This window comes from Meles meles, chromosome 9, assembly GCF_922984935.1.
Source record: "Meles meles chromosome 9, mMelMel3.1 paternal haplotype, whole genome shotgun sequence".
Lineage (NCBI taxonomy): Eukaryota > Metazoa > Chordata > Mammalia > Carnivora > Mustelidae > Meles > Meles meles.
This window is the reverse complement of record NC_060074.1, coordinates 44,731,288-44,757,575: the sequence shown is the minus strand read 5'-3', so window position 1 is coordinate 44,757,575 and position 26,288 is coordinate 44,731,288. Positions and strand designations below refer to the sequence as shown.

Genomic DNA, 26,288 nt, shown 5'->3' with positions numbered 1-26,288 from the left:
TCAACTGTGCATGAGTGTGCACATGTGAGTGTGTGTGCACACACGAGGTGTTAGGAGTGCATGTGTTGGTGTGCATAGGAGTGTGTGCACAAGTGAGTGCACATGGACCGGTGTGCATGGGTGTGTGTGCATGTATGCCAGTGTGCATGGGAGTGTGTGCACATGTGAGTGCACGTGTGTGGGGCAACACTGCATTGCACACTCAGATCTGTGCTGGAGTGGTCCTGGGCACATACCTAGCAGACAAACCCAACTCTTTGCGAAATCCATCACCCTCCCTGGGACCTCCTTGTCTCCTCTGTCCAGAGAGAGTTACCTGAGGCCATCATGTATGTGTCAGCCTCTGACAGGCTTAGACAGGTTTGCATCGACCCTCTGTTGTGGGAAGGATTCGGGAGCCGTATAAGGGTGGGTGCAGAGTGATGGGCTGTCTTAGACCTGCCTTGGTCTTTCTGTCTCTCTGTGTTAGGGAACTGAAGGGATGGGAGGTCTCCATACCGCTGTGCATGGCATGCACCGAGGCAGAGAGGGCAGAGGTGAGTAGGCTGTGGAGGGCTGGTCCCAAGGAGCTCAGGGTCACTGCAGAGGTGTGGGGGCAACTTGCCTACCCCAGACACGGCCAGAGGTGGAGTGTGTCGTGCCTCTGCCCCTCGTGGACTGGGACCCCGGTGCAGGCTTCTTTCCCTCGCTCAGCCCAGGACCTCTGGACACCCCCCAGAGGGCAGGCAGCAGCCAGGACATGCAGGGGAATCTATCCTCTGTCCTTAGCAAGTGCATTCAGCCTCATCATGATCCCAGATGCCACCTGCTGTGTCTCCAGCAGGTGGGACCTGCTCTCATGCAGCAAGACCCCCACCACGCGTGGGGCATGGCAGCACCAGAGGGCTGTGGGTACCAGAGGCATCCAGAAAGTCCTTGTTCACCCTGCTGGAGTGGAGGCATTGATCTACCTGAGGGGCATCCGTCAGGCTGACCTGTTGCCCTGCCCGCAGGCGCCCACATCCTTGGCACTTGAAAGACACCTGGGAGCCCCCTTTGCTTCAGGGAGGACTCCCCCCTGCTGACCTTGACTTTCCAGCATGTCTGAGCCCCATGGAGAGTGCTTGTGGTCTGAGCTATTTAAAATGCCCACCTCTCTCCATTTTAGAGGCCCGTTGGGGTGTCACACGCTAGGCAGGGTGGGGGTCCCCAGCCTGGAGGAACTAGCGGTGCCACCAGGAAGCGGAGGAACAGACCAGACTGGCTGGGCTGTTTCTTGTCCCTCTGGGCAGGACCCACGCCAGGTGATTGGCGTTGGAGGGGTTGGCAGTGCCCATCTCCCGGTCCCCAAGGACCCACTTCTCTGCCGGCTAGAGATTTTTTGCTGCTGATCCTTTGGGCTTCCCAGTCTGCATTTCCAGAGGAGCTGCATAGGACAATTTGCCTTTTGTCTCCACCACGGACCACACTTTGTGGGGGCCTTTGGGCAATCTGGTGGCCCACAGACACACCACCCCCTGACTCAGGGAGCACACCCCCAGCCCCGCCAGGGAGGACAGTGAGTAGGAAGGAGCCCAGAGAAACAGCGCGAGAGCTACTCACCACAGGTCCCCACGAGGGTGGCGGCAAGCGAGCTGCGGCTTGGTGGTGACCCAGACAGAGCCAGCGCACCCCCTTTTATAACCCGAAGAGGAAGCAGCCCACCCCCCAGGTGCCCCCCACACCTCCCCCTCCCTCCCAGGGCGGCATCAGGACAGAGTCTGCGCTTTTTCTTTTCTGTCTTCTATTTTTTTTAAAAAAACTCATCAGCTATGTGATTTGTCCCTTCCTGTTATATAATTGCATTTGGGTCGAGTGGTTTTAAAACACATTAGCCTTCCTTCTTCACGCTGGCCCCTGGGCTGATGGCAGATTCCCCGGCGCCCGTAGGGCCCGCTCTGAACGCAGCATGGTGGCTCCAGTCCCCCAGCCTAGCCCGTCGCCGCCTGGCACCTGCCCTCTGTCCCTGCCGGGTGACACGCAGACCACCCTCGTTCTGTTTCCGCGATGCCCAAGATGCTCTCTCCTAGGCCTTCCATAGTTTTCACGACTGAGGTGTGGAACTAGCAAGTTCGTTACTGTTCTAAAACAAGTACATGAATTTTTATTGTACAATAATAAACAAATCTGTTTTTTATTATAAAAGCAATTTATATACATTTGGGAAGAATTTAGCACATGTCGAAAATGAGGGGAAACAAGCACCAGTCCCCTGGAGGCAGTCAGTCCTTCAGCACCCGTGATGTGTCTCCTTCTAGGGGGTTGTCTCCCCGCCTGTTGTCAGGGTACATTCCCTGGATGTCTGCATTTTGAAGCTCACTGCTTCCCTTCAACAGGCCCTCGAGTTGCTAAGAGAATAGCTTTAAAACAGCTGCATGATACTCTGCCATCTAACTGGGACTAACTTCGTGTTGGAATGATTACAGAGGACGTGAAGGTCGTGCACACTGTGGCAGGAGTGGCCAGGAGCCCCTCCTGGGGAAGAGGTCTCCTGGTGGCTCCCCTTGGGTGAGCGTGGGGGGACAGCCCCGCACTTCATGCCTTTGTCAGACTTCTAGCGAAAGCTTCAGGGTGCACATAACCCTCAGGGTGTCCGTCCCACGCGCTTCTCTCTCGCCCCGCAGCTGCCATTCCCGGCAGTGAAGGTTCTGTGGCTCCCTGGCGATCGGGAGTCCGGGGACACAGCAGGGGCAGGGCAGCGGAAGGAGCATGGGGGTGGGGGGTGGGCAGGGTCTTCTGGCCTGGGCTGCAGGGTAAGGACACTGAGGCTGGATTCTGCCAGAATTTCTGCGTCATCCGTGGTCAAAAGCTGCCGGTGCTCGTGGAGAAGAGTAGTGATGGTGACACAGGACCACCTCTCCTGGAGTGTGGTCCCGTCTGGGGGGGCCGTCTGGCGATCTCCACAGATGTGTCCGCAGTCCCAGGGCCCCCAGTGCAGGAGAGGAGCCGCGGGAGCACGTGTGTTTGACCATGTGTACACACGTACGTGCACATGCGTGTGTGCACGTGTGTATGTCCATGTATGCGCATGCATGCGTGCACATGCTTGTACTTAAACACACATGGTCAAGCGTATGTGTGTGCATGCACGTGCTTGTGAGTGTGTCGGACAGTGAATCCTCCCCTTTCAGCTAAGTGGCTTTGTCCCAGTGCGGCAGTGGCACCTTGCCACCGTGGGGTCCTCCAGCAGGTGACAGCTAGCAGCGGGGTTAGGAGGCAGCACAGGCATTGCGGCCTCATTCCCATCTGCCCTCTGTCCTTGAACTGCCCTGCACACAGAGTTCAAAGCCCTCCATGGTCCTGGCCCTCGCCCACCTGGGCACTCTGTTCTGTCAGGGGTTGGCAGATCTTAACAGCTCTGTGGGCCGGTGTCTCTGCTGCGGCCACAGGTGACCCGGCCATGACCGTGGGCAGCTGGGCTCCTGTAGGGACTCTAACAAAACTGGGCTGTGGGCTGGACTGGGCCTCTGGGCCGCGGTCGGCTGCCCCCTGTATTTCCAGCAGGCAGATGACTCATTGCAGGTGTGGCGCCTGGTTAACTATAGAGGGGGGCCCTCAGACCCTGGTGGAGAGACCATGGTCTGGTTTCCAAAGCCCAAATGCGGGAGGCCGTGGCGACCCATGTGTGGGATCAATGTTCTGCTGCTGGTTGAGTGGGGGGGCTTCTGCTCTCCATCCGGCAGCCCCACCCAAGGTTGGCCAGCACCTAGAAGGCTCACAGCCCTGTGCACGCTGTCTCTTTGGGTCTGCAGCTATGAACTATGACCACCACAGGGGATAGTCAGGACTGGGACTGCAGAGGCCGCTGGGAGTTCATGGTCATGAAGGCCACCTCAGAGAGTCCACGAGGACATGGTTGCCCTGGAGCCTCCCCCAGCCCTGCCCTTCCTGAGGCTGGGTCTTGGGTCCCCACTGTCCTGCAGAAAAGAGCCAAGAGTCTCACTCACTCTCTCTCTCTCACTTTGGCCGGTTTGAGTGGGTTCTGCTCCTTGCAATGAAAGGAGCCCCACATTGAAGAGATCCTCCTGAGGGGCTCACCCCTCCTCGCTCTCCATGTTGGCATGATTAAGGGGACCCCATTTTTTTAAAATTTTTTTTATTTGTTTATTTACAGCATAACAGTGTTCATTGTTTTGGCATCAGGGACCCCACTTTTTGGAGCAAACTGGCTGCTTTTGAGATATTTGAACTTTTACCTCGAACAAGGTGGGTGTCTGGGCACACGCAGCAGGAAACGTGATGATGGGTGGCTGTTTTGGGGCCTGGTTTTGGGACCGTAATGGTGCAACGGGTCAAACAGTGTATCTCCAAAATTCATGTCCACCAGGGACCTCAGGATGCGACCATATTTGGAGATAGGGTCTTTGCAGATGTAATCAAATTAAGACGACATCATGCTGGAGTAAGCGGTCACTGGAGTCCTTCTAAGAAGAGGACAGACACGTAGAGACACACCTGGGGAAGGTGCCGTGAGGTTAGAGTTAGAGACAGGAGTGACATGGTCACAAGCCCAGGTGGCAACAGCCACTAGGAGCTGGGGCGGAGGGTGACATGGCTCCTCCCTTGGAGCTTCCGGAAGGAACCAGCACTGTGAGCATCTTGAACTTGGACTTCCAGCCTCCAAGCCGGGAAAGAGTCCACCTCAGCTGTCCTTAGCCACCCAGCTTGTGGCACTGTGTGACGCAGCTCCCGGAGACAGCAGTGGTGCTCCTTAAGTGTCAAGAGTGACTGACGAAATACTTCTTCCTGGTGCTTATTTCTGGAAGCAGCTAGTCCTGTGGCTTTGGCCTGTGTGTCTTAAACATGGAGTCCTTCTGGAGGCCTAGAAAGACATGCACAGTCCGATGGGAAAGAGATGGCCTTGGGGACAGGGAGTCACCAGAGTCCGAGCAGCAGGGTGGCTGTAGCGGCTGGGGGGGGGGGGGGTGGTTTTCCATCAGTGACCAAGCTGCTTCTGACATAGAAGGCTTCTGAAAATCCAAACTCTTTTTTTGAAAAAATTTTAATTTAAAATCAATTTAATTCACATATAGTGTATTACTAGTTTCAGAGGTAGATGTCAGGGATTCATCAGGTGCAGATAACACCCAGTGCTCTTTCCATCATGTGCGCCCCTGAATGCCCATCCCCCAGTGACCCCATCCCCGCCACCCGCCTCCCCTTCAGCAACCCTCGGTTTGTTCTCAAGAGCTAAGAGTCTCTTATGGTTTGTCTCCTCTCTTATTTCATCTTATTTTATTTTTTCTTCCCTTCTCCTATGTTCCTGTGTTTTGTTTCTTAAATTCCACATATGAATGAAACCATATGATAATTGCCTTTCTCTGACTGACTTATTTCACTCAACATAATACCCTCTAGTTCCAGCCACGTCATTGCAAATGGTAAGATTTCATTCTTTTTGATGGCTGAGTAATATTCCATTACACACACACACACACACACACACACACACACACACACACTCCATATCTTCTTTATCTATTCATTCATTGATGGACATCTAGGTTCTTTCCATAGTTTGGTTCTTGTGGGCATTGCTGCTATAACATTCAGGTGCACGTGCCCCTTCAGATCACTACATTTGTATCTTTAGGGTAAATACCCAGTAGTGCAATTGCTGGGTCATAGGGTAGCTCTCTTTTCAACTTTTTGAGGAACCTCCACGCTGTTTGGCAGAGTGGCGGCACCAGCTTGCATTCCCACCAATATTATAAAAGGGTTCCCTTTTCTCTGCATCCTCGCCACCATATATTTTTTCCTGACTTCTCAATTTTAGCCATCCTGGCTGGTATTAGGTGCTATCTCATTGAGATTTTGATTTGTATTTCCCTGATGCCCAGTGATGTTAAGCATTTTTTTCATGTGTCTGTCGGCCATGTGTATGTCTTCTTTGGAAAAATGTCTGTTCATATCTTCTGCCCATTGCAAATCCAAATTCTTGAGAATTTTTTAAAGGACTCGTCTTTAAGTCAGAAAGCTATTTCCCAAGTATGTGTCATATGGGAAGCAAAGTCCCCGAGAATGTGTCATGTGGGAATCAAAGTCCCTGAGAGCTGAGATCAAGTTTTAGTGAGAGATGAGCAGTGGTGGGAGCATCTTCTTGCCCCAAGAGGCAGTGGCTCTGGGAACTTGGCATCATATTGTGATCAACGGAAATGGTGTTCTCCAATGTTTATACATGACTCCCACCCAAAGGGTTTCTGAGTTTCCAGCATGGAAAATATTAGACAGCTCTTATGTGGGAACTGTGCATGAGTCAGTTTTCTCCAGAGAACTGGCACCAATAGTGTGTGTGTGTATACGTGTGTGTGTATATGTGTGTGTGTGTGTCTGTATAGAAATGTAAGAAACTGGTTCATGCGATTGTGGGGCTGGCAAGTCTGAAATCTACAAGGCAGGATGACAGGCTGGGGACCCAGGGAAGAGATAATGTTGCAGTTGGAGTTGAAAGGCAGTCATTGGGCAGAATTCCCTCTTGGGAGAACTTTCTCACTGAAAGGTGAAAAAGTTTTTCACCTGATTAGACGAGGCCCACCCACACTACAGAGGAGAATCTCCTTTACTGAAAGGCCGCTAACTGTAAATGTTAATCACACCTAAAAAATACTGTCACAGCAACATCTACACTGGTGTTTGGTCAAACATCAGGGCATCATGACCTAGCCAAGCTGGTACATAAAGTTGACCATCACAGACTGCTGTGTTTGCAGGGATGTAGTCAAATGCTCCTTTCCCCAGTATGACCCTTGCCTTGGGATTCTGAGTGAATTTCTCTCTGGGTGGACTTCACTAGGGGCAACTTCAGGGGAATCTGGGCAGCAGGAGGGAGTAAAGCCCTTCTTTCTGGAGCTGGCTCTTTCCTGAGAAGCCACAGCTGTGGGGTGACTGTACGTTTGAGTTTGAAGTTCTCAGCACTCAAATTAGCAGTGGAGGAACATGGCTAATGAGGGGCTGGGGTACAGGCAAGTAGGACGGGGGACCCACTGTCCCTATTCCATCAACACTCAGGGACACACCAGGGCCAGCGGGCTGTCTCTCTGACTCCTGTGAACTCACAGTGACTTTAGTTTACTTTGGGAGTAAGGAGAGGTGTGCCAAAAAGAAACAGATCCCCTTTCGTTTGTAGGAACCTTTCCATCATTGAGCAGTGAGTCAGGAGCTACGCATTTCATCAGTTTCCATCCCGGGAAGGGACATCAGATCCGTCTTTTCTGCAGGTCCAGCACGATCTGTAGCCTGGTCGTTCGGATCAACCCAGAAGCTGATTCCTGAACCCCGTGGGCCAGCCCAAGGACGGCGTCTCATCAGCGGCAGCTGTGTTTTGGGCTCAGTGAACGTGCCAAGCTTGCGGTCCGGGGTCTGCGTGGCGGTGGGGTGGGGCCCTGTCCAGCGTCAGGCAGAAGATGGTCTCGCTAGCTAAGGCTCCAGGCACCACTTCTCCATTTGCTTCCGGTTCCCATTTCATTTGAACACAAACACCAGGCAGTTTAAGAGAGAAACGTCAAAGATGGCCCAAAGTCACATTAGAAAGTAACAGAGGATCACATGGTGGCTTCTCGCTGCAGGAGAGGAGACTCACACTCAGGGCTGTGTCCTCCTCTACAAAATGGGCCTGAATTTAATCCCAGGATTAAACACATGAGTCCTTGTGAAGCATGTACCGCTGCTCAGTTGTGGGGGAGGGGGAGGTGTTTCCAATTACAGTTACTGCTCCAAGGCAGCCCCAAGGGTCGCAGCGGGCTCCTCTGAAAACTGGAGAAGCCACATAGACACCCAGAAGTGACAGTGAATGCCAGACTGTCCCAAATGGAGGAGGACGTTGAGCTCAGCACAGTATGGATGGCAGGTGGCTGGAGGTGGCGGCAGGCATCCCTGACCCTCTGTCCTGCTGGACGTCACCGCATCAGTGGCAGCCCCGGGCCAGCCCCCAACCCTCTCGCCCACCTGCCCAGGGCTCCAGCATCTGCCTCTCCCACAGGTCCTCTGCGTCTGCCCTGGACATAGGTCAGAGGCCCACCTGCTGCCCTGTGCTCATGCTGCCCTTGACCACAGCGGAATTTCTCCTGGTCTGTGAACCACAGGGGACCCACAGAATAGCTGTGAGGGGTGAGGCCAGCTGGCCATGAGTTCAGTCATTCATCTTGATACCCGATTTCCTGGCATGCGTGCACACACACATGCACACAGAAACACGCAGAGCGCCTGCTTGCGCTCTGACACTGTGTGGGGAACACACAGAGGGTGAGGCACGGAGCCAGAAAGGAAAGGGCTAAAAGATCACACGAGAACATTCTTCTGGTGTCCTTCAAAAATTTTAACACTATCCTAAAGGAAAAACATGTCAGCTTAGATGTTTCTCACGGATCAGAGCAGGCCGGCAAGGGTGGGGGCAGAGGTTGTCCGTGAACGTCAGTGAGGAGCCGAGGGTCTGGGAATGTTGTCCCCTTGCAGGTGGAGTTCCCTTGTGGACGGTGTTATGTCCTGTCTCTCCTGGACCATGTGCTCTATGGAGCAGGGGGCAGACGGAGGGACGGGACGGAGAGGCAAAGGGGAAGTGAGGGCAGGGCCCCTGGGTTGCTCCGTCCTGTTCCAACAAACCTCCCCCTTCAGGGCTGGTGGGTCATCACAGGTTTCTGTGGAGCACAAATACACACGCACATAGTTGTGCACAGAGGGGTGTGCACACAGACATACATGTGGGCATGCACACACAGGCATGTACACATGCATGGAGACACACATGGGCATGCACATACAGACACCCAAGTGTGTACACACAGACGCATGCGGGCATGCACACACAGACATGAAAGTGTGCACACACACAGATGTACACGTATGCACACACAGGAGTGCACACAGCAACACAAACATATGAGTGTGTGCACATGCCCAGACACATGGGCATGCACACACAGATGTACACGTGTGCACGCACAGGAGTGGACACAGTAGCACAGACATACAAGGGTGCGCACATGCACAGACACATGGGCACACACACAGACATACGAGGGTGCACACACAGGAGCGCACACACACAGAGAGACATATGTGGACATGCACACACAGACAGGAGTGTGTCCACACACGCAGGCACAAGTGGGCCTGTACACAGATATATGAGTGTGTACACATACGAGGGTGCACACATGCACAGACACAGGGGCACACAAACACAGATGTACACTTGTGCACACACACATACACATGAATGCACATAGCAACACAGACACATATACACGTTGGTCAGAAGGTGCTGGTCAGTCCCCATGAGGCTTCTGCACTGCCCCTTATCAGAGGGGGCGTATAGATAGAAAGTATCTGAAAATTTAAGGCTCTGAAACCCAGGGAGGTGTCTTCGAACTTGAAAGCATTTAGACTTTCAAGTCCCTGTTGGCCAGTTTCTTACTAATGGTCACCAGCCCTGTCAGGCCCGTGGGCACCTCTATTCTTCCCCAGCAACCCCTACACATGTCCTCGTCCCCTTGTTGGGGTGACCTAAAGACGACGAGCCACCCCTCCCTGTCAGTCGGCACAAGCTCACCCAGTTAAGAACAGCCTTTCCCCGCCTTTGTGCGTCCCTAGTGTGAGATGCTTGGAAACTCTTTTAAAAATGGAGTTTGTGGAGCGAATACAGTGCCTGTGGGAGTGGACAGCCACTGGGGACACGGGGCACTTGGGCCTTGACTGCAGCCACCGGCCCCAAGTCATCAAGCCCATTCACAGGACGTGGGGATGACCTCGAGGTCCCCGGGGATGACCTCTTCTGAGCTGTCACAGAGCCACATGTGTGAGGCACTGTTGGACAGGCAGTGTCCACGCAGGGGAGAGGGTGCCTTCCCGGGTTCTTGCGAGGGGCCGCCAGCCCAGGTGTTCTGCAGAACACGCTCTCCCATGGCCCCTGGGGACAGCCTTGACCCCAACATCTGCACACGTGGTTTGCTGAATGAGCTTTACAGCACGGGTGAGCTGCTGGGGCTGAGGAGAGTGTCCTCACTGTCTCGGGTGCTGTCCCCTCCCCTGTGTCCTCTCTCTCATGGACAGTCCCCTCCCTTGAGTGTCCTCACTGTCTTGTGGGTGGTCCCCTCCCCTGAGTGTCCTCTCTCTGTCACGGATGGTCCCCTTCCCCAAGCCAAGACCCAGCCCAGGGTAAGTGGAGACCCCTATCATTGGTATATTCTGGTATCTTGAAGAAACGTTTTCAATTTTTCTTTAAATCTTTGGTTGATTTCACTCTGTTAGTTTCTCCCATTTTCTCTGCTCTGGAGTCCTGACACCAGCACGGACACTGGAGAAGGGGCCCCGGGGCTTTCAAGATGCCTCAGGAGGGAGGAGACGGGCTTACCGCGAAGCTGTGGTTGGCCACCCCCTTCCTGCTGTTGGGGTTTCTCTGTGTCAGGGACCCGCGGTACGCCGACTGCCGATGAAAGGAGGCCTCGTCTTTACCTTCAGGGAGCGCAGGAGAAAACACACAGTTTAGGGCTATTCTTTCTCCCTTGCCTTGGAGCGAGCGGTAAAACCCTATCTCACGGCAGCGGCAGAAATGCTCCCTTGAGTGAAACACAGAACGTCATGGTATTCCTTCGGTTCTGTGATGTGCCATGGGCCTTGGGGGGAATGTGCCCCTCAGAACAGAGGGCGCCCCCCCCAGGGCTTCGGTCATGTAGCAGGGCATTTGGTCTCCCATCCTAGTCAGCTGTTTGTGCTCACGGCCACAGGTGAGCAAACCCTGGGCCCGGGCAACCAGCAGACTTCCTCCTCCGGCAGGTGTCGGGGGGCCGCCTGACACGCACCTGCTCCTTGGGGCGGGGGTGCAGGGGGTGCTGGGCTGCATCTCCTCTGCCCAGCCCCATGTTCCATGACGTCTAGGCAGCCTGACCTCAGCCGCGGTGGACAGGTTTACACCATGGAAACTGGCAGAGGCCACAAAGGAGGGCTGAGGTCGTGTTTGCACAGGGGGGCTGGCAAACGAGTTCGGGGTTCCATTTTGGGTGGAGAATGTGTTGCCGAGACTTGCTACATGTTCCTGCTCCCAGACCAAACTCTATGGAGGGAGCTGCTCACCCAGAAATCCCAGCCATGGGGCAGTGAATCCTTCCGATGTGGGGACGGATGTCTGGCCCACGGCTGAGAGCCGCTCCGCCGAGACTGGCTGTGGTGGCAGGAGCAGCGTGTGGGGACCTGCAGTCACAGCCGGGCTGTTCAGCCCCTGCCAGCTCCAGGGGAACTGGGACCAGGTGAGCGGCCTCTGACTGACACCAGGTGCTCACCCGGGCTCCTCCTGCTGGAACTGGGAGCCCTCCCTTGGGTGGAAGCTGTGGCACTTGCTGGAAATCTCCCCCCGCACTGGTGCATGTGCTCCAGGAGCCTCTTCCCGGCCCCTCGGCAGGTGGCCTCATGGCCCTGAGTGGGGCTTCACCTCAGAGGGTCTCGGGACCTGCCCTGTCTCCGGCCTGACCTGCCGGAGTACAGGGAGCTCTGGGGTGCAAAGAGGAGCAAAGAGGGAGCTGCACGGAGGAGAGCTGGGCACAAACAGGGATGTGCAGAGACCTGCTTTGAGGAGGTGGTGGAGAATATTCTGGAGATGGTGGAGAAACTCCTGGGGGGAGACAATGCGCTTGGCCTCGGAAGGCAGAGGTGGGTAGGAAAGGGAGTGAGGCGGGCTCTGGGCAGAAGGCTCAGCCCAGGCAAAGGTACAGCGGTGTGTGTGTGCACAGAGCGATCGATGCCCACATGTGCCTGTGAGCGTGTCTTGTTCACCCAGGGCTCCTGTGTGGGCTGGAAGGTGAGAGTCTGGAGGCTGTGCTAAGAAATCCCACTCATTCTATCGGAAGGTGGGAGCCAACGATTGTTTAGGAGCAGAAGAGGAACACAGAGAGAGCTGCATGCTGGGACCGTGGCTGTGGGCAGAGCTCAGATGTAGGGACAAGAGGAGACGGCATGGTGGCTCAGAGGCCTGGCAGAGCAGCGGGGGACTGGACCCTGACCTGGGAAGGAGGCTGCTTCCCTCTGGTGACCCGTGGTCGGGCTGCAAGGGGAGCAACCCACGCAAGGGGAGCAACCCACCAGCACACGATTCCCCGGCAGCCCGGCTGAGCACCACGGATAAGGCAACCGTGCCTTCCCTCCCGTTCACCCCGAGCGAAGCTGATGTCCTTGTCACTACTGAGACATCAAGGGAAGCTAAGTCATGTTCTGTGCTTTGCCTGAGAGGGTCGGGAGCTGCTCAAGCCAGAGAGTCATTTACGACACAAAACATGGAGAACACCAGCGTCACCCCCTCTGTGTGCTCAGTGCAGAGAATTCCAGAACACCCAGCCACCGCAATGCTTCCTGCTGGTGGCCGTGGTGGCTCCGGGAGGGCCCCTCAGGCTCCAGGGCAGGAGATGCTATGTCGTGGGGATGACACAGAAACGCAGAACCCTGACTGGCCACTCCGACAACCTCCAGCTCATCTCCCAGCCTGCGGGGATGAGTGAAGCCGCTAACTCTTACCTTGGCTTTTTGGGGAATTACTGAACTTCTTTCTGAGAAGATAGGGCGCCGTTGTCACCTAGAAGAAATAAGATGTCTCTGGGCGTCATGAATTGCTGTCATTCTTAGCAACACGGGGAGCTAACTTGGGACTTCCCACGATTCTTCCAGATTCTAGTGAATTCGGTCCACTGCCTTCTGTTCTTTGGCAATATTGGAACTTTTATCAATATTAAAATACACGGTATCAATAAATGAAACACCAAGTATCAGAGCATAAAAGAGACGCGTACGTTTGCCAGCGGTGGGCGGGAGGGCAGGGGGAGCACACATTTCAGTCCCATGGATCTGGGTTCAAGTCCAGACACCACCCACCCACCCACCCCGATGATGTGGACGACTGCGTGTCCTCTCTGAACTCATCTGGAAAATGGGGCAGTAGCCCCTTCCTGTGGTTAGTGGGAGACTACCTGCTCCTCACATGTCCCCAAATCCCATGGCTGCTGGTCCCCATGCCTTCCTGTCACCCTCACTCCCGCTGACTGCCTCTCTGCGATGGGATTGTCCTCTTCCTGTTCTGCCTTGCTGGGCATGAGCAGGTGGTCTCCCTCCCCTGGAAATCTTCCCACGTCTGGCCTGGTACTCTGCCTGGCTTGTGTGGAGGCTGCACCTGGAAGCCTGCTGGAGAGGCCTCCAGGGCTGGGCTTCCCTGAGCCCATCAGGAAGCCCCATGGCCTCCAGAAGAGGGTGGGAAGTGAGGGCCAGGGGGCCCGGGCTGAGACCCCTCCATCATTTATTTATCTTGTCATTTATGGTCTGCGTGATCTCAGTCAAGGACGTCAACTTCCCTGAGCTTTGGTCTGCTCAGTGGGACAACAGGGTTAACCCCAATGCTTCTTCACCAGGTTTATCAACCTCAGATGGAAGGAGCCTTCGGAAAAGCACTGTTTTTACCTATGAAGAGCTACCACTGTCATTGTCATGAGACATAGAAGTGACTGCATGTTCACTGTGGCTCCAAGGGGACATCAGGCAGCAGGCAGGACTGGGAACAGACGCCACTCTTTCGCGGGCACTGGGGAGGGCGCCTCCAACCGCACCCCAACCACATGGCCTACACCTTGGAGATCCCCTGCACGCTGTGAGTGGGGCCACCATCTCCCACACTCCGGGCCCCATAACACCGCATACACGCTGGCTCCTGATGCTTCCACAGCTGGCCCCCACATCCCCCTGGTGGGGCCTGTCCCCAGGCTGCTGGAGCCCACCAGCCCGCATGGGGCCAGGGAAAAGAGCCCAGAATGGACCTCGTCCATGACTGATGGCGTTGGGTGGGGGGTCCATGCGGCCTCCTTGCCCCACACAGGCAATGCCCAGGGCATCACTGGGAGCCACAGATACCTTGCGTGGGGTCTGCCTAGATGGGAGGCTTGCTGGCCTCCTCCCGTCTGTCCCACCTTCCCGCTACCCATCTGGGATTTCCCAGATTTCCCCAACCAACGCTCCGACACCAAGCCTGTCCCCATGTGTGCCTCTGGGGAAGCCGCCCTGCGGGACAGGCCGAGCTGCACGATGTGTCCGTGTCAGCCCCACTGACACGTGTCAGCCCCCGGCTCGTTGTGTTGCCAGAAGAGTGGCCCCGATCTCTTCCTCTCAGAACGACACGTACCTCCTCTGTGGGGTCTGCGTTTGGATCCTTAGGATTCCGGTCCAGTCTCTCAGCAAGTCGGGGAAGAAATATCTGGGGGCAAGGAAAAGGCCTTTACCTTTACATCAAAGTACCTGATGGTGGCTTGTTTGACTCCCGCCCCAGGGGGACTGGCGGGACAGGGGCACGGCCTTTCTCCGTGAACATGGGGGGGCCAGTCGCTCAGGGACGGCCCATCAGCCCCCAGCTCACCAGCCCAGTGGCCTGGGCTGCCAGGTTCAGCCCAGTAACACACAGGACAGCCCATTAGCTTTGACATTCAGAAACGAGTACAGTTTATAAGTCTGTTCCAAGTATTGCAGGGGATATACTCATACTCAAACGTGACACGTCATTTATCTGAAGTTCAAATGTCCTGTGTACCTCCTGCAGCCAGACTTGGGACCACCCTGTGTTTGCCTGCCAGGTTACCCCACCGGTGTGACCAGCTCTGGCGACCCCAGCTTAACTCTGGGCAGATGAGTGTTGTTGGTCCCAGACCTGTTGCGGAGGGTGGGGGGCAGCCCCCTCCCTGCTATCCCCAGGGAATCTGGTCCAGTCATACCCAGCCAGGCTGGTGGGGCAGGAAGGGAGGGTGCCAGTCAGCCTGTTGGTTTCAGGCCCCGGGGACGGCTCTGGCAGGGGCTCTGGGCCCAAAGCCAGGCGCTGGGCTTCCTGCACTCACCGGCAGGTTAGATTTCCTCCGGGGCTTTCCCGAAGGCTTCACAGTGAGCCCTGCAGCCTGCAAGGCGGCAATCTTGGACTTGATGTTGGAAACCTGGCAGGAAAAAGGACAGACACACGGACGCCACTCTGGTGCGCCAGCTTGACGTCACAGTCCAGGAAGAGTAGCCTCCCGTTCACCGGCTTTCTTACAGTCCCCTTAAGATGGGGTCCCAACAGATGCGGTTCCTGGGGGCCCATTTTCATGCATCTTCATGGTTGTCGGGGAGGGGGCTTCTGTTCCTCACGGGTCACCCCCATGCAGGAGGAGGGGGACTCTGTACACTTTCAGGCACATCGGGAAATCTGGCTCCCCCCAGGGATGGCAGGAGGGGCAGTGACAGCAGACAGTGTCACCATAGCTCTAAGGGACAGGCCTACACTACGGGCAAAGGCTTGGCTGACGTCTGGCAGAGCCTGCCTTCCTGACATCATTTTAAATGGGCCCCCAACCCCGGCTCCCACAGTAGCCAAAGGAAATTTCTGGAAACAGAATCAAGGCCCCATCACCCCTGTTCTGGTCCCTCCAATGGCTCTCTGGACTCTGCCCTCCTCTTGTAGCTGCCTCCTACCCTCTCCCCTTCACTCCTTCTGTCCCAGGGCCAGGATTTCACTGCTCCTTCCTGAACATGCCAAGTTCAAGTCCACCCCAGGACCTCCACACATGTGTGCTGCCTTCTCCTTGCAATATTCCTTGCTGAGCAGCCCACCTGGGGGCTCCACCAAGCCACCCTCACTTCTTCGCTGCACGGCTGGCTTCAAGAACCGATCCTTGATCATTGGCTTGGCCTCTGTCTCCTTCCACGAAAGCATAAACTCCATGAAGGCAAGGCTCCATCTAAGAGTGCAACAGCTGGGCCTTTGGGCCTTGCCATTTTCAGGAGTTTGAACATTGTTAGCTGAGCAAGAAGGAATAAACTAACGCAAAGTCCTCAGGGTGGCTTGTCCCCAACAGGCACAGCTCTGGAGACACGCTCCTTACTCCTGGTGGACACCTGCTGATGAGCAGAAGTGAGAAAGGGCCGTGGGTGCGGACTCCCCTTGCAGCTCGACGGGCAGACCCTCTTTTCTCTGGGGGACCCCGGGGGAGGACAGAGCAGAGCTCAGTCATCTTGGCTGTCCCTGAGAGACCCTGGCTCTGTCTTTTGACCTTTGTAGGCTCCCGACGCTTGAGTCCTGGACCCACACTTGGGCTCACAGGATGACCTTTGGGTCAGAGTCTGCTCCAGAGGCCCATGGTTGTCCTAAAACTGGAGCCTGCTTCTGGAGAAGGCCCCTCCTCCCGGGACAGGGAGGGGTAAGTGTCAGCATCATTCCTGTAGGGCTGAACACCTTTCCTGCCTCTCCCCAAGGCAAATGGGATGAAGACAGAGGTGGTGGTATGGGCAGTCCCCACAGAAACCCCAAGCTCCTGTTCTGGAGCTTTGGTGCACTGTCCACAGCTGCCAGAATCCCACCACGATTCCGCTTGGAGACCCCTGCCCCCAGGGCTGGTGTTACCTCGCTCTCCACCTGCTGAACCTCCGAGACCGTGACAGCCACTCTGTCCTCCAGCTCCAGCAGCTCCTTGTCTGTGGTCCTGCTGGGCTGCACGAGGTCCTGAGGGTCCCCGGGGATGGTCTCCTGTCTGTACATCTGGCCCGAAGCCCCGCTCACCTGGGAGAGGGAAGCATGGAGCGTGACGACCCGCAGGAGAGATGGCAGGGCACTCCCCAAGATGGGCCCATCCTACGGCATTCTTTCCTCTGAACTCGGGGCTGGTTGACTAGCTGGCCGGTCAGGGGCTAAGTCTCCCATGCAGCTTTGTTGGGGCCCAGGGCCCACCAGAGGTTGGCTGGCTGCCTGGGGTGGGCAAGGGGCTAAGTCACAAGCTCTTGCCCAGGAGTCAAGAGCTCTTGCCTCTGCCCAGGTCCTGCTGAGCCCAGTCAGGCAGCCTCACCTCCAGGCCTGCCCCCGGGAGGTCCCTGATGGATGGGCTCCTGTCCAGTTCTGTTTCTTCCTCCTTGTTCCCCTCCTCCTCGGATGAGGCTCCCTGGTCACTTATGTGGCTGGTCAGCTCCTCCAGCTTCCTCCTGAGGGTCTCCTCTTCTCTGTCGGCATCTGTGGGCTCGCAGCCTGTGAGACACTGGAACCACCAAACACACTGGCATTCAGCTGGTCATCTGTGTGCACTGTGCTCAGAGACAGGGCTCTGGGACAAGTCTCCATTACTCGCTCCCAGTGCCTGTGCCGGGGCCAATCCTGGCCCTCGTGAACCGGGGTCTGCAGGGTGGGGCACTCCTGTGATCCTGTCGCCACCCAGGCCAAAGATCCACCATTTGTGACCAAGACACTGAGCTTTCCTTTGGGGACACTTTTACCATGGGAGGACAGTTCTTCCCTCCGACCCTAAATGGGACCCTCAAGCTGAGGGAGCAGCTGGCGGACAGAGCCCACTGTCACCAGCAGGAATCTGGGGCCCATCACTGCAGAAGCACCAAATTCCCAAGAACTGGAAGGAAAGCTAAGGCCACCATCCATAACGGGACCTAGGAAGGGGAGCGTGAAGCCCGTTTTGACACTGAGAGTTCTAGAACACCAAGTAAAATCCGGGAGCGGTACCACAAGAGAAGGCAACGGGGTGAGCACGGAAGAAGGAGGACAAATTCAGCATGCGAGGCAGCTGCATCTGAAAGGTATGATGTGTCACGACTGCAGGGTAGCTGTGGTCACCGTCACTCTTGGTCGGCACAGGAAGGCGCCAATTCATTATGCCAGGCTGCTGGAACTAAAAGTCATTAGCTGGCAAGAGCCTTGGGTCGCTCTGGGCCAGGAGGCACCAGCTAACAGCCTCAAGTGACTAAAAGTAAAACTTCCTCCTCTCCTGAGTCACCAGAGTCTATTAGCGCCCAGACCAGACCAGAGAAAATCAATCCTTCCTTTCTTCCAAGCCCAGCAGGTGCGTCCTTCCTGTCATTATCTCCTCAGGAGCTCACCCTGTTTTCAAAGGGAAATGCTGAGCGAGAGGATGCATTTGCTTTGTTGGGGAGGTAATTGGTTTGATCTTCACATCACCGAGGGCTCTGAGTGAGCAAATCTGCCTGAAGAAGAATAGAGAAGCTGAGAAATGTCACTGTCACTAGGAGGGGCACGGTGAGGACTTGGAGCTGCTGGTAACTGAGCCGCCGTCTGGCTGCCTAGGGTAGAGAGGTGGGATCGATACCGGGCTGGGGAGTGTGCACAGACTGCTTCTGTCTTCCGGGGACACGTGCACAGGACATGCGGCCGGCATGGAAGACCCCCTACCTCACCGAGAAGAAGAGGGTGACCCACCGGTGCCTGACACAGTCGCTGTCAAATGTCACTTCCAGAGTGAAAAAGAAAAGCACCCCAAGACAAGGAACTGGGGTTCTTGTTCTCATCTGGGGCTGGAGGAGAGATAAGAGCTGAGGGGTGACAGGACCCACAGCCCCTTGCAGGGATCCCTGGAATGGTCTGCCCTGGGTTTTCCCCGGGGTACCCGGCCCGCTGCCCACTTGGCCTTTACACAAAGATGTGTGGGACACGTGCTCTGGGAGAGGCTGAGGGAGGTGGAGTTGGAGACAAGCTCTCAGCATGAAATAGGGAATCATTCAAGGAGGAAGGAAGGATGGCAGGTACCAGGAGGGCTGGTTAGATGTCAGGGAGTGTGTTTTACTGAAAGTTACTATAGTTGTTAAATTAAAAACTTACTGAAAATAGACAGTTCTAGTCTTTATCACCTTGTCATCTGATTGGGGGTGGCTTTGTCACACAGGGAGGTCCCTGCCTTGGCCTCACCGCCCCTCCACCACCATCCCCCAGCCCTGCTGGGGGCTGACCCCTGGTCTGATCAAAGGTTACTTTCCTGTGTAGTGTTTTCCTCACTCTTCCGTAAAAGAGGGTCTAGGCCCCAAGAAGTGTGAGCCACTTTGGGTGGAGAATGGTGGACGGCTTTCACTGCAGAACTTCTCAGGGCCTTTCACACCTTGCTGTGCTCAGGGCAGAGGGAGAGAGCCCTTCTTCCAGAGGTAGAGGGTGGGCACAGAGACCCTCTAGCCCATGGCTGTAGGAAGCTTCTGGGTAGCGCACCAGGAAAGAGAGTCAGCTGTGCTCAGGGCACGGACTCTGGAGAGGGACAGACTTCACATTTCTGTTCTGCTGACATTAGCCCAATTTTAAAACAAAAAACATAACACCAATTTCTCAAAAGCCATGTGAAGAAGAGCTCCTTCTACAAGTCTGCTGCTTGTTTTCGGCAGATCCCATTTCCCGAGGCTCGGACAGAGGATCAAGGTTGGAAGAGCCTCTCACCTTTCCTGCCTCAGCGGAGATGGGGGAGGGGCTGGCACCCCACCCGCCCCGTGGGGGTCCCGCCCCGTGCAGGCACCTCTGCTGCTGGGGACAGAGGGTTCGGCAAAGCCCGGGTCCCACTAGGCAGCGCCACTGGTCACCGAGGGCCATGGATGGTGCTGGTGGAGTGACAGCCAGGAGTTTTAGGGCGCTGTGTGGGCTGGGGCTGTGCCAGAGGAAGCTCCTCCTGGGCTGTCAGAGTGCGCAAAAGGCTAAGGGGCTGGGGAAGGCCCTAGCTCCCTGCGGAGCTACCCCTCCCAGCTCCGGCCCCTCCCACCTGTGTCTAGAAGGGGACCAAGCACAGCTGCACGGGTCCCAGCTGCTTTCCGCCTTTTCTGAACACGCTCAACATCAGTCATTCCTTCCACCTGACAGCCTGAGCTCCATCCCTGGAGCCCTGGGTCCCCTGAAAGGAGAACCCCCAGGGGCACCTCCCACCCCTCAAGTCTCCTGACGGAGGGGGGGGGGGTCCCAGAAGGAGCTCTGAGCCACATAATAGAGCCTGGGTAAGTCCTGGCTCCTGAACACCCGAGACCAGCCATGGCTGAGCTGCCTCCGGGATTCTCCATCCAGAGCAGGGCTCTCCTCTTGGTTTCCTGCCTATGGCTGCTCACTAACAAAAGGCCCCAATCCCATGATCTCCTCTGTAGGACTTGGGCCTTGCCAGGGTCTCCATGAGTCTGCATCAGCCTGTGGTCAGGCTGTCCTTGTATAAAGTGTGGTGGCCTTTCCCCCAATAAAACGTACTTGCTCAGATCTGACTCTGCTGTCTGTAAGCGGGACCATGGTTTAAATTCAGGGAAGGGAACTCGGGGTACTCAGAGGAATCTTGTGATTTACGTCATAAATCAGAGTCTACAACGCGAGTGAGTCTCACTCATTTAGCAGGTGTTTTGTATGCTAAGTTAAATTTTCTTAAAACCTGTGGAACGTCTACTAAAGGCATACCGTGATAGAGTATTTGCTCCTCTTTGTAAATGACGGAATGCTTGATGGGGTGTGAGCTAAGTATCTGCCTCCAGAGGAACCAAGCAGTGACACAGGCCACAGTACGGACAGATCCTGAAACCGTGACTCCGCGTGCAGGAAGCCAGGCACGCATGTCCCGCGGCGAATGCTCCCGTCTGGGTTCAATGCCCACGGCGGGTGAAGCCGGGAGATGGGAAGCAGGCCAGCGGCCGCCACAGCTGCAGGGAGGGGACGGGGAGTGACGGCTCGTGGGATCGGCTTCCCTCTGGGGCGGTGACGTTTTGGGACCGACAAAGGGGACGGCTGCACAAGGTTGTGAACGCACTGAGTGCAGTGAACGTCCACTTCAGGACGGTGAATTCTACGTTATGTGGATTTCATGCCAACAGGACAGGGGACATTTGGACGATACTGCTCGCACATCTCTGCTACGCAGGCCTGGGCAAACGTGCAGCTTGAACGCACTGAAAGCTTTGATTTCTCCAACGCAACTTCGCATGAAGGTTAAAAAGTCTCCACCCAAAGCAGCAGCAGGAGGAAAGGTTCGCAGCCGCCTTACCGGGCTCTGGGACGGGGCGTGGCCTCCTTGTCTGCATGGGGGGGAGGCGACTCGGGGAGCCCCGGGGCTCTCGCCATCATCCTCGGAGGTGTCCATGTCGGCCAGATACTGGGAGGGGAGCTGCTCACTCCTGATGAGGCTCCTCCCTTTGGAGTGAGAGTGGGATCGAATTATCCAGAGCAAAAAACTGGAAGCCTGTGCACATGCTCTTCCCAGTAAAGAAAAACGAGCGATGACAGAAACCGAAGACGTGGTTTCAGCCCCCCAAGACGAGGGAGCAGAGAACCTTAGATCAAGGTCAGAGTGGAGCAGATCGCAAGCCCTCACACGGGACCTTCAGGAAACAGGACCCTGCCCGGAACTCTCAGTGAGGCCAGAGAGCAGAGACCACGTTGGCCAGGTGACCACCGTACACCAAATTCCACCACGCGAAACTGTGTGCCTGGAGCGTGGCTGATGTGGGGCCCAGGGAGCGTCCGTGAGTGGTGGGGGCTCTGGAAAGTCTGTCCACGCTGGTCCCTGAGGGCTGTTTCTCACATCTGTGTGTGGGCACAGGTCACCTCCAGCGTGTCCGGAAATGCTCATCCTGTGCTCCAGATTGGGGGGACCTTACTGTCCCCACAGCCTCACCAGAAAGTCCCTCCCCAGGGCTCCAGGCCCCTCCCTGGGAGGTGGAGTCAGAGGGAGAGGCGGCCAGGGCTGGCCGCGTGGGAGTTACTGTGCATGGCCGCTCCTGTCCTCCACATGCACCAGGCCCCACTGGCTCGGTGAGTCCTGCCAAGAGGTGAACGAGCTTGGGAGAGGGCCCCGAGCCCCAGCGAGACTGCAACCTCGTGCCCCGCTGGTTTCAGTCTGGGAGACCGCATGCTGGGGTCCCAGTCTGGCAGTGCCCGGACTCCTGCCCATACAGACAGGGTGGAGATGCGCTGTTTTAAGTCGATACGTTTGTGACACTACAATCTTGTTCAGTGGCTACAATGGTGCCGCATGCCAGGCACGAGCCCTCTTCACAGGGAGGAGAAACTGAGTCACAGTGGCTAAGCTGGTGGATCAAGCGGCTTGCCACATTCCTCCCAGCTTCAGACGATGCCCCTGCGTCCCTGAGATGCTCCCCGTTCCAGGGATGAAGTGAAAGCTGCTGGTTGGTCAGAAACATGGTCTCCCTCGGCTTCTCCCTCTCCACCTGCCACCGTCTGTGTCCTCACCATGGGACGGGATCATGGTGGGGGGTAGGGAGTCTGTGACGTCCCCGTCCACCCCTATCCTATGACCTGTTCAATGCAGATTCATTTATTCACTGTTCAGGAGGAAGTTAAGCCCCATGTTCCTCCCCAAATGCCTCCAGCACCCTAATCGGCCTGTGGACGATGAGATTATGTTCTCTATAATATAATGAAAAGGAAAAATGGAAAGGGGACTGATTTCCTGGCAGGAGGTGTCTTAACCACATTTCCCGGCAGCTGGCCCCACGCAGCGGCCACGTGGGGGCTCATTAGGGGGAGGGCCGGGCTGCCTCTGTGATCTCATCTGCTCCTGCATCAGTAGGGTGTCTGAACTCCTGAACCCACACTCCCACAGGGTACAGGAAAAGACAGCAACTCAGATTTCATTATGAAGCGCGCTGTCTGACAACAACATTAAACTAAGCAAGTCTAGTTCTTAGCACTTGCAGACCTCGCGACTCGTAGCTGGGAGCTGGCGGTGGACCAGGGGGAAGCAGTGCCCAAACGGGACCTGCATTGTCCGTCCCCAAGTGCACCGTCTGTCCCAAGTGCACCATCTGTCCCCAAGAGTACCGTCCATTCTCAAGTGCACCGTCCATCCCCAAGAGTACCGTCCTCCTCCAAGTGTACTACTATCCATTCCCAAGTATACCATCCATTCCCAAGTGCACGGTCGTCCTGAGTGCACCATCCGTCCCCAAATGTACCATCCATTCCCAAGTGCACCGTCTGTCCCCAAGTGCGCCATCTGTCCCCAAATGTACCATCCATCCTCAAGTGCACCATCCGTCCCCAAATGTACCATCCATCCCCAAGTGCGCCATCTGTCCCCAAGTGCACCATCTATTCCAAATGCGCCATCCATCCCCAAGAGTACTGTCCATCCCCAGGTGCAGTGTCAGTCCGCAGGCTTGGACCTGACCTGTCTTTTGGTCAGGATGGATAGTCCAAGTGACCAGTGATCCTAACCATTTCAGGGACACCTGCCTGTCCCTACCCCCAAGCCAGCTCAGTACCCTCCCTACAGCTGATAGCGAGCTATGTGACCAGCTGAGGTGTTGATGCTGGGACTTCTGAGTGTCAGGATGGCAGTGCCCAGCCTGGGGGTGGGGGGAAGTGGGTGGGGAGGTGGTGTCTACCAGGACCAGACATGCCAGACAAGGCAGTGAAGGAAGGGGTTGCTATCAATCAGCCGGCGTGTCTGCACAAATCAGGGTGGGTTTTCCGCTGACCCCCTCCCCAACGCAGAGCCCATCAAGGGACCTACCAGCTGTAGCAGCAATCCCCGGGGCTGTCCTGTGGGACTCTCCAGGGATGCAGAGCTCAGTGAGGATGTCCTGTCCAGCAGGGAAGAGGCTGTCCGTCTGCTCTTCTGGACAGGGGTGGCATCCAGGGGCAACCATGGCCTCTGGGGAGGCATCCTTGGCATGGGGTTCATCCGTGAAGGTTTGAGCACACGGGACCTGAAGGGTGCGTGAGGTTTTACTAGGAAGGGCAGCTCCCTGGTATGTGGGTCTTTCCATCCCTGTCTGAGGGTTTCCAGACCTCACGGGAGCAAATGCTAGGCACTCCCTGTTCTGGCCCCTTGCAACCCAGGTCCCTTTATTTGCAGAAATCCTGCGGAGAACCGTTTACTGCCTACTCTGTACCATGTGTCCATGGAAGGCTGGGGGGCTCTCGAGACTCTGGGCCACTCACTGTACAAGGGAACACATCTGATAGCTCAGGGCTCCGACCCCCCTAGAGCCCGAGGCCCCGAGGAGGCGGGTGGGGGAGTTATTTTCTGGGTTGGGGGGGTGTGTTGCTCTAACTGTGTACAACCTAATACTCCCAGAAAGGTGGGCGGGAGCATGGCAGGACCCTGGGGGGCCCCTCGGCTGCAGCCCCCCCTCCTCTACCCTTCCTCGGCCGGCAGAGGCTTCTCTCTGTTGTGCCCTTGCCCCCAAGGACACAAGGTGCTGAGGGTATCTGGAAGCCACATGCCCCAGCTCCTTTCCAGCTTGAGGGGGCAGGGAGGAAGAGGTCCTCAGGGCCCGGAGACCGCAGGAAGCCGAGGCCACAGGGGCTGGTCTTACAGCTGGAGCGGGACTTGTGGTCCAAAGACCTCTGGGGTGCCAGCTTGCTGCCCTGCTGTCTTCTCCCCTGAAGCAGTCTGCGGATCAGCCCAGGCAGACACAGCCCCACCCAGCTCTGGCCTGGAACTGCCGGACGGATGCCCAGGCACCTATCAGGCCCTGAGTCCAGGACAGACAGCATTCCTCTGGCCCGCTCCCCTGACAAGCCTTGGTTCCCCTCCTTCACTCCACTTTCCCAAGGGCCAGCCCTATCTCTGCAAAGATGGGGGGTGTGAAGCTTCTGGATCCTGTGGGATCCCAGATTCTCAGCACCCCAACTCCCTCCCCCCCACCCCAGTCCATCAGGCCCATCAGGCCTGCTATGGCCATCGGACTCCTTCCCAGAGTGCCATCCCCCACCTGGGGCCCGAGCACCTGTCGCTCAGGTTATCCTGGGAAGGACGGGGGCAGAAATGAGAGCCCACTGACCTGCAGGCTGTCCGTGGCTGCTGGGACTGGGGACGAATCTGGGGGGTGACTGCCAGACCAAGTTGAGTCATCGGAGTCGGCCTCAAAGTCCAAGTCGTGAAGGGAGAGACGCTTTTTCTTAGGTGCAGACATGGGCAAGAGGAGCAGAGTCGGGGTCAGCTGGATGACAAGGACCCGGGACCCCCTCTGCCCTGGGCAGGGCGGGCGCCCCCAGGGGCACCTTCACCCACCTAGACACAAACCTGAAGAAGCTCCAGGCAGCACTAAGGGGCCTAGAGGGCTCCCCCCTCGGAAACCCCTGCGAGGTCTGCCTCTTCAGCCTCTCTCAGAGGAACGGAAGGAAACACCTGCTGGACCCAAGGGGCCCAAGGCTGTTCTGATGTGCTGAGGACACAGACGCCGGAGCGGGGCAGCCTCGGGATGGGGCCAGGGAGCACAGGCAGGCTCCTCTGAGGCTCACAGATGCTTCTCTCCCTTGAGAGGTTGGGGGACGGACGGTTCAGGCAGGGGAGGGGCACCCCCTGTGAGGTCCCAGAGGTGGGGATGGATGGTTCAGGCAGGTGAGGGGCACCCCCTGTGGGTGGCGGGGGACAGCTCCATGTTGTCCAGATGAACAGCACCCATCTACTGAAATCCTGCCTCATGCTAATCTTGATCCTTTAACGGCATCATATAGGGAATATTCCAGACACTGGCTAGTATTTAAGCTCCCTGAGTGGCACGTCTACAATTTTCTCCCTGTAGACTGGCCAGACCTGGCCAGAGCCGAATGTCATGGATCCTGGCCTCCTCCCGGTGTCTCCAACTAAACTCCTTGTCTCCCCCCCCCACCAAACTGCTCCCTTCTGTCATTCCCCCCTCTAATCTCCAGAAACCCCGGGTGTACTCCGCTTGTCTGTCACCAAAAACACATTACAAAATAAGTGAAGATGGAAATGAACATAAAAGCAAGGCTCGTGGCTGGCTGTAAAAAAAGTAAAATGTTCAGAGGGGAGTCAAAGAGGTTCACTTCGCTGAAAGATACCAAAGCCACCTGGGAAGACAGCAGGGTGCCCTCTGGGACCCCTGCCTGCCCTCACAACCTCAAAGCGTGCCCCCAGAACCCAGACCGGACAGGTGAGATGGGCTTTCCACGGGCTCTGTCTGCCCCATAGTTTGCTTTGGGGTTTCTTATGGTGAGACTGTAAGGACCTATTTAGCCAGAGTGACTCCATCTTGGTTAAAAGCCATTTTGTTGTTTGTGCAGTAAAACTTAAACTGACCCTGCCCCCCCGCCCCCCAGAGAAACTTCCTTAGAAGCAAGTCTGGGAAACCAGTAAAATATGGTCAGCTAGTTCTTAATAACAGAGCTCAGAATACAAGGACAAGTCGGGCCAGGTGGAGACATCCAATCAGTAAGAAACACACATACTTTTTCTCTAACCACCAAAGAATGTAAACCCTGCTGTTTGGGCGCCAACCTTGAGCACCAGTTCTGACCAGAGTAATAGGTTAGGTCAAACAGCTACCATAGGGTAAATTGTAATTCAATTGGCCACCTGCGTGTGACCTAACATGACTACAATCTCATTGGCCACCTATGTGTGGCCAGACTTTTGCTCTATAAAAGGTAGTCTGTAAGACGGGGAGGGGTTGCCCTCATTGGAGGCAGCCCCGACCAGTCAGTCAGTCAATTCTTGAACCTGTAAGCTGGGGGTGGTTGCTCTCTTCAGAGACGGCCCTGGCCGGTCATTCTGACT

At 56.2% G+C, this 26,288-nt stretch overlaps 1 protein-coding gene across 7 annotated transcripts in view; it reads right to left on the bottom strand.

Moving 5' to 3' along the window:
* The window catches only part of LOC123950712 (melanophilin-like), a 52,791-nt gene that overhangs the window by 1,083 nt on the left and 25,420 nt on the right, over positions 1 to 26,288 (bottom strand). For 2 of the 7 annotated variants that reach the window (XM_046019004.1, XM_046019006.1), the window contains 10 exons: positions 24,550 to 24,666; positions 23,274 to 23,469; positions 20,784 to 20,929; positions 16,845 to 17,030; positions 16,406 to 16,561; positions 14,868 to 14,960; positions 14,165 to 14,236; positions 12,517 to 12,574; positions 10,367 to 10,467; positions 5,667 to 8,651 (listed from right to left, as the gene is read on the bottom strand). In XM_046019004.1, the coding sequence (XP_045874960.1) occupies positions 8,625 to 8,651; positions 10,367 to 10,467; positions 12,517 to 12,574; positions 14,165 to 14,236; positions 14,868 to 14,960; positions 16,406 to 16,561; positions 16,845 to 17,030; positions 20,784 to 20,929; positions 23,274 to 23,469; positions 24,550 to 24,666 (1,152 nt within the window). In that variant the 3' untranslated portion in view covers positions 5,667 to 8,624. Of the gene's footprint in view, positions 1 to 1,581; positions 1,610 to 4,217; positions 4,841 to 5,666; positions 8,652 to 10,366; positions 10,468 to 12,516; positions 12,575 to 14,164; positions 14,237 to 14,867; positions 14,961 to 16,405; positions 16,562 to 16,844; positions 17,031 to 20,783; positions 20,930 to 23,273; positions 23,470 to 24,549; positions 24,667 to 26,288 lie in introns of those variants that run through there. The other 5 variants (XM_046019000.1, XM_046019002.1, XM_046019003.1 and 2 more) reach the window with 4 other exon arrangements.